This window comes from Lolium rigidum, chromosome 2 (genome assembly GCF_022539505.1).
Source record: "Lolium rigidum isolate FL_2022 chromosome 2, APGP_CSIRO_Lrig_0.1, whole genome shotgun sequence".
Classification (NCBI taxonomy): domain Eukaryota; kingdom Viridiplantae; phylum Streptophyta; class Magnoliopsida; order Poales; family Poaceae; genus Lolium; species Lolium rigidum.
The window spans coordinates 125,649,444-125,656,030 of NC_061509.1; the positions used below are offsets into that span (position 1 = coordinate 125,649,444).

The window sequence follows — 6,587 nt, forward strand, 5'->3', positions numbered from 1 at the left end:
GTCAGCAAGGACTATGGGCCTAGATTGCTCAGCCGCTAGCCCTAAACCTCAGGCTACTGCTACTGCAGCAGTCTCTTCGTTGGCTGCGACTCGTGGAGACTGGAGGAGTCCGAGCGAAGCGGAAGCGATCGGCTGTCGCCTCTCATCCCCGACCTCAGTCCAAAGGTCGAGCTTCCTAGATCTAGGTTTGCGCCCGCACTCCTCGCCTACCCCCTTGTATTCTTTTCGAGAACTCAATTCTCGATCTTCCCTGCTTCTTCTTGATCCGGACGCGGCGCAAGGCGCGATTTTTTGCAGGATTTTTCGGGGGCCTGATTTGACGGCGTCGCTGCGGGGTTCCATTTCTCTCTGCCTTCCAGCTGTGAGATTCTTTTTCCTTCTCATCTTCGCTCGTTTCGCATGCTGGATTAAACCCTAGGTAGGTACGGCTAGAACCCTAGTTTTATTTTTCGATTCTTGGTTTTCCACAATTTCAGCGACCCTCCCATGTTTCTTGGAGGCCCTTTCTTTGGAAATTACAAGCGATTTTGGTTGATTAGAACTTGATTTCTTGCATTTGTGCCCTTTCTTGCCCTGTCTGCTAGGCCCTGAAAGTGATTTCTGAAGCAGGTCGTAACTTGGGCCAGATTATATCTTACCAGGTTGGAGGCTTAGCTGAATCCTCTGGTCACCCACCTCAAGGTAAATTTTCAACCTCTTAGCAGCTGCATTCCGAATTAGATATTAACCTGTCTCTTTGAGATTCACCTGCGTGATTGTGGTTAGTACAGTAAGTATGCACGGGTTGCGTAGTTTGTGTTCCTGCACTTCTTCGTTTTTGTTCTTGTCTTGTATGTTTTGCGCCAGTTGTACTGTTGCAGCATTGTGGTCATTTACTAGTGATTTGTTCAGAGCTGAGACACTATCCAGTTCGGGTGATGTTCCAAGTGATACATGGAAATCTGTTGTAGTGTTTCTTGACCTCTTCAGTGGGAACATCAATGTAAGGATGGTGTTTAGTTAGTACATTTAGATGCACCTATCTTGATCTTTATAGATACTTTAAATAACTGCTGTTTCAGTTTGTTACTCGTGCTGCATATGAGGTTCAGTTCGAACTATGAAGTATTACTATAAAAAGAGCTAGTATTTGATGTTAGGGGCAGCTTTGCTTTGCAGTTGCTGTTTGTGGACTGCAGTCACATATTTAGGTATCTGGATGCAGTAAGGGGTACTGAGGAAATGTGAGTACAGCTCAGCTTGAACGCAGTGTCAAGCTTGTTTCTTTTCTTCCCCATTAGAGCCTTCTTATGTCTTTTCAGTCTCCTCAGAATTTTTCTAGGCAGCTTCTTAAGGACTATGCCTGAACATGAAATGGTTCTTGATGATGTATGGTTTATCAAATTTAGTTGCATGCTTTTTCTGAAGCTTATTTCGGCCATTCAATTCTGAATTTTTCTAGTAGTTAGTTTTAATGATTGAAATGATAGCAAGAGGGCAATTGTGCAAGCAAAAGTGTCCGTGTTAGCTCCGATTACTTGGCAAAACTCCAGTTGACAATACTAACTCTTTAAAATTACTACAAGAATTTGAGAAGTGCCATGGAAATGTTGATTGCAGTGTTTGATCACCCATATAAACAGGTGAGCATTGGCGGAGTTGAATATTGGAATACATTCAGGCTGAGATTGTACACTTGTACTTTATCACCATGAAAATTCATTATGCATTTAGTAATGCTTGGTTGTTGCTTCATTCATCTCTTTTTACGGAACTGTGACAGTATGTTTCTTATGGAATCATATAATTCTTATTGCAGATGTCATTGCATATTGGAGGGCTTTCTTCAGCTGTGCAGGAACAAGATCTTCAACATGTTTTCCAGAAGTTTGGACCCTGCACTGTGAGGAGGATGAAAGATAGATATGGATTTGCAGTGTTTGATTCTAGTGGTGACGCAGCTCGAGCCTTGCGGCAACTGCATAGGGCATTTGTTTGTGGAAGACGCATAACTGTTAATTGGTCAAAACATCAGCCCAATCATTCTCGCAGTTTCAGGAGGAGTTCAAGACAGATTGGGTCATCTAATGGAAGGGCGTCCAGAGATGGTGTGGATAATTTGAGGTTAAGGGAGCCTGCAGATCAGAAGAATGACTCTACAAGTCATGGTATTAGTCTTAACCCTGTCGATGGAGTAGAAGAGAAGAATAACCATATGAGTCATGATAAGAGCCATAACCCTGATGATATAGTAGAAAAGGATTCTGATGAAATTGCTGAGGGCATGAAGGAAGCTGGAGAAAGTATTGGTGAAGATCCAGTTGAGATGAAGATCGATGATGGAGGTACTAGTGATGCTAGAGAAACTAATGGTGAAGATCCAGTTGAGATGAAGATGGATGATGGAGGTACTAGTGGTGCTAATGCAATTCAACATGATAGATGGGGCGAGACTGGAATAGGAAATCATGGTGGGGATGATGATGATTTTGACCGTTTTGAACCTTATCATGGCTACAGAAAGCGAGAAGAGAAGAAAAAGATTGTTAAAGCAGATCACAGACGGAATTCTGAGAAGTGGCAAAAGCACCCTGCTGAGCGCTTTGACCAGAACCATGGTAAATCAAGAGCTCTTCCAACCTGCTACAAAACACTGGGAGATGGATTCAGTTTGAGAGAAAGAGAGGAGCTGAGGCTAAGAAAATTCAGGTATCCCTCAACGAGACGACCAGAATCTCATGTCGACCCAATGACTCGAGGACATCATAGAGTTCAAGATTTCAGGAAACCATTTTCTGATAGGACTGGGAGAGCGCCCAAGTTGAGTGATGTGCCTAGATTGGACAGAACACATATACCTCAGAGTGAAAACATGGCAGAAGCCCCCAAGGAAGCGCATAATGGAAGCAAGTTGAAAAGATCTCGTGAGCCATCTCTCTCTTCTGAAAGGAATTCCTCGTACTCAAGATCTAGATCTCCCAGTCCTCGTTCAAGAGCACAATCCCCATCTCATTCTGCACATTCTAGTTCTAAATCATCTCAGCCAACTCAGCCTGGAGGTTTAAAACTGGGGCTGAGATCAAATTTCAGCCATCATGGTCCGTTATCAGTTTCTGTTTCACCAAAATGCGACTCTCCGCCTGCTGCAGGGAATAAAGACAGTGGTGTTCTGGTGAACTCTCCTCTGGTGAGCGATTTAGATATCAAGGCAAGATCTGAACTCAGACATATGGATGATTGCAAGCAAGAAGCTGAAGGGTCAAGATTAAACTGTGAGGTTCCAGTTGTTTCATCCAAGTTGGATGCCCAAAGCAATGGAGATGTGCCTGTACCTGGTGTGGATGTTAAGGTCTCAGGTCATGCAGAGACCAACTTGCACAAGGATATGGTTGATGATATTGTTGGTGATGCATTGCTAGGTGAGACAACCAACCCTGTGGACACTTTACCAGTGAAGTCAAACATGGAGCATGTGGTGAAAAAGGGGAGGATCATTTCCTTGAAGCTAACAACTAGTGAAGTTGTCTCAGCTCTAAAGCATTATGGAGTGGAAGCACGTGAGGTAGTCTTGTCGAATCAAACTGTGGAGAACTACTTTGGTGCCGCGCGCCTGTGGCCATGGGAAATTATTTACTACCGGCGGTGCAAGAAAGGTCCGATTTCCACGGAGAACTATGGTAAACGGCTTGAGCAGAACAAAGAGTTTGGTATCGTCGATCAGTATGTCAGAAGCAGCAGTGGCTGGTGGGAGCGCCACTAAGGGTTGCAGCCCATCTGTTACCCAAAACTCGCGAATATGCATTTTGAGGATGACTAGGTTGGTGCCCCAGTTATGCTATAGTATCATCCGGCTCTCCTTTATTTTGAATCTTGGTGATCCATGGATGTTACTGGGCAGGGTAGAAGTAGAAAGTAAAGAGGTGGTTCCATCGTAGGCTTATGTTAGGTAAAAAACATATCATGGCATAGTTGCTGGGTACCAAAATATGATGTATGCTAATGCTATGCATCGCCTTGAGCTTCCATCATGTCACACAGTGATTACTGGGCATTCAGGTATGCACTTTCCATCTCATGTCCCCTTTTGAGTTGCAATGGTAACAAGGGTTTGTTCCAGTGTGTGTGCGTGTACTTGGGTGGTGAACAGACATGTAAGCTGTTACTTTTGTGGTTCTAGTCTTGTAGGACTACTCAACTAGTACAATATTATGAAGTTGCACTTTCAATGTTATGCCTAGGTGAAATTATTCAATCTCGTGGCTTGTTGTTTCTATGAATTCAGCCCTTTGATCTGAATCTGTTCAGTGTTCTACTCATGGTTTTACTGCGTTTTGGTTTTTGTTTTACCTGCAGAGGCTCAACTTTGCAACACCCAAATTGGTGTTTTTTTGCACACCGTGCAGTCACCCTGTCATTCTGGTCCTCTGTTGCGAGCGATCTGTTAATCGTCGTATATCTTGCTGATTCCTCTATGTGGTTTCTCTGATCATGTTGTGTCCCATAGGGGTATATGTAAACGTTGTTGCCGGTAATTGTTAGCAAAGTGACGCAATCACATCGTGTTTGGTAGATGTTGAAACGCAGGTTTCTGACGCCGCGATTTTCGCTCCCCTTTGCACCGGCGAGAGTCCCCGGCTAGGGCAATCCTCATTCCGGCTGCAAGTTGCGGTGGCGCGTTCTGACGTCCGGTGGTTGCACGCGTGAGCTCGGCTTCCGCCGTCGTGGACAGTAGTATCTAATGTATCCACCGTCGTGCCAAAGTTGACCAAGGCAGCAGCACCATTAAGGCCACCGCGTCGCGGCGCACGTATTCAGATCAGACCTATGTTAAGGCCAAGAAGTGACGGAGGGGTTTTAATTGCTATTCATTGCGCTGCGTCATGGCGCCATCTTCTTCTCCCCCTACTGCTTCAGATCACTATTAAACACAGTCAGTGCATATTTTAGTCTGATCTCAAGTCTCGTCATGATCGGTGTTAATTAGTGAACGCTCGCAAGTACCCATCCATCCACCGTCCTCTTCCCTGTATTACTTGTTTCACTTTTCTGGTTGTCTTGGCAGGAGACGACCCAAGAACAACAAGGAAGAGAAGAATAAGGTATGCCATGGAACATAATATTATGCGGTATTTTCTCCAGTGTATCCGTGATTTGAAAACATTGCACTGACATATCATGGTTACACTGGAGAACGAAGCACAGGAATTACTACTTAAGACTGCGATTCGCTACTAAGAACTGAGATCAAACTGCTGGGACCGGCCTAGTATCATCTTGTGATCGCTCCACTTGTTCTCCCTGGCGGTCTTGAAATCTTCTTGCTGCTGTGCTGCGTGGTTACCCATTCGCGAGCAACCGATCACCGGAGGCTCTTCTTTGCGTCCATCATTCATTCCTTCCTATTCCTCCCGCCGCAGCGGTTGCGATTGTTGCTCTCATCGCCCTCGTTGCCGTTGCCGCCGTGCAGGAAGTCGAGGATGACGGGGCTGCGGCACTTGGGGCACCGCGGGTCGGCCTCAGCGAGCATGACGTAGATGAAGCATCGCGGGCAGGCCGCCAGCACCATGGACGTCGCCTCGGGACTGTCCGACCACTGCAAAGCGCCGCCACCGCCGTGCTGCTCGCTCTCCGACGACACGCACGAGCTCGGCGACGACTCCTCGTCCGCCGGCGCCGCCAGAATCCTCCTCGACGCTGCTGACGAGTCGCCGCGCGCCGGCAGCGACAGGTTCAGCTTCAGGTCCAGGCGCCGAGCCCCCCTCCCGCCGTTGGCTCGGCTCATCTTCTTCCTGGCGGTCGCTGTCGGTCAGGTACCTGCATATCCATGATCAGCATAATAGAACAGAGTCAGCCACGCCCTTCTTGAAGCTGCTGGTTTGCTCGAGCTATAGCTAGATTAAGAGAAACTGAGAGAAAGTATTACCGCACGTTGTCTTTGGATTTCTGTGATGATTTGCAAACTCAAAAAGTGAGGATGCTTCCTTTGTGCTGATGTGGTGGGGGAAGAAGAGGAGGCTTGCAAGTATTTATAGGGGAAATGGACATACGGAGAGAGGGAGGTCAATTGGTTTTCTTAAATGCACACTTCTCCTCATGGCTCTCTCTCTTGGAGTGCCACGGTTGTTTATTGCACGCATTCATGCTTCTGTTTTATATATTCGAGAGATGGTGGTGCCATGACAGAGGAACAGATCCGTGGTAGGCTCTAGTACTACCGTACTACTACTACTTATATTAGCAGAAGCAGCTCTACTTACTGGAAGCGAAGGGAAGAGTACGAAAAGAGACAGAGATGATCAAGTGACTTTGGAGCCCTCTGGCCTGCGGTTAATTATAAACTTGGCAGGCTAAGAGCATCTCCCGCCGCGTCCCTCAAAACGCGCCAGATTGAACGTTTGGGAATGTGTTTCGCTCGTGTCGCGTTTGGGGACGTCGCTTCCGGTCGCGTCCCGCAAACAAAATTTCGAAAATTTTAAACTTAACGAGATTCGATTAGATTCGTCCAAACTTACATAGATTCGATCGAAATTTGTCTAAATTTAAACTAAACCTAATCTAGAAGTACTTGTGGCGGCCGGAGGCGTCGTAGTACTGCTGGAAGTTGTACA

General features: G+C 46.3%; 2 protein-coding genes across 7 annotated transcripts; one reads left to right on the forward strand and one right to left on the reverse strand.

Annotated features, from left to right (window-relative positions):
• Positions 1 to 195: 195 nt before the first annotated feature.
• On the forward strand, positions 196 to 4,252 carry LOC124692326 (serine/arginine-rich splicing factor 6-like). Of its 6 annotated transcripts, none has more exons than XM_047225673.1 (3): positions 196 to 418; positions 610 to 681; positions 1,799 to 4,252. In XM_047225673.1, the coding sequence occupies exon 3, from the start codon at positions 1,799 to 1,801 to the stop codon at positions 3,737 to 3,739; it is 1,941 nt and encodes a 646-aa protein (XP_047081629.1). In that variant the 5' UTR covers positions 196 to 418; positions 610 to 681; the 3' UTR covers positions 3,740 to 4,252. The 6 variants fall into 6 exon arrangements, with proteins under 6 accessions (XP_047081629.1, XP_047081631.1, XP_047081630.1 ...); XM_047225675.1 differs by having other exon boundaries at positions 354 to 418; positions 642 to 681; XM_047225670.1 differs by lacking the exons at positions 196 to 418; positions 610 to 681 and adding an exon at positions 710 to 982 and having other exon boundaries at positions 1,799 to 3,127; positions 3,188 to 4,252.
• Positions 4,253 to 5,368: 1,116 nt separating this feature from the next.
• Positions 5,369 to 5,924, reverse strand: LOC124690084 (protein GL2-INTERACTING REPRESSOR 1-like). The gene has a single exon (XM_047223519.1). It carries the CDS (start codon positions 5,759 to 5,761, stop codon positions 5,369 to 5,371), a length of 393 nt encoding a protein of 130 aa, XP_047079475.1. The 5' UTR covers positions 5,762 to 5,924.
• Between the last annotated feature and the right edge of the window lie 663 nt (positions 5,925 to 6,587).

Excerpts from the sequence above, each read along its gene's own strand:
- LOC124692326 (XM_047225669.1), top strand. The coding sequence starts at position 776 with ATGCACGGGTTGCGTAGTTTGTGTTCCTGCACTTCTTCGTTTTTGTTC. Across the intron at positions 983-1,798 it reads TCTTCAGTGGGAACATCAAT|ATGTCATTGCATATTGGAGG; the intron begins GTAAGGATGGTG and ends TTCTTATTGCAG.
- LOC124690084 (XM_047223519.1), bottom strand. The coding sequence starts at position 5,761 with ATGAGCCGAGCCAACGGCGGGAGGGGGGCTCGGCGCCTGGACCTGAAG.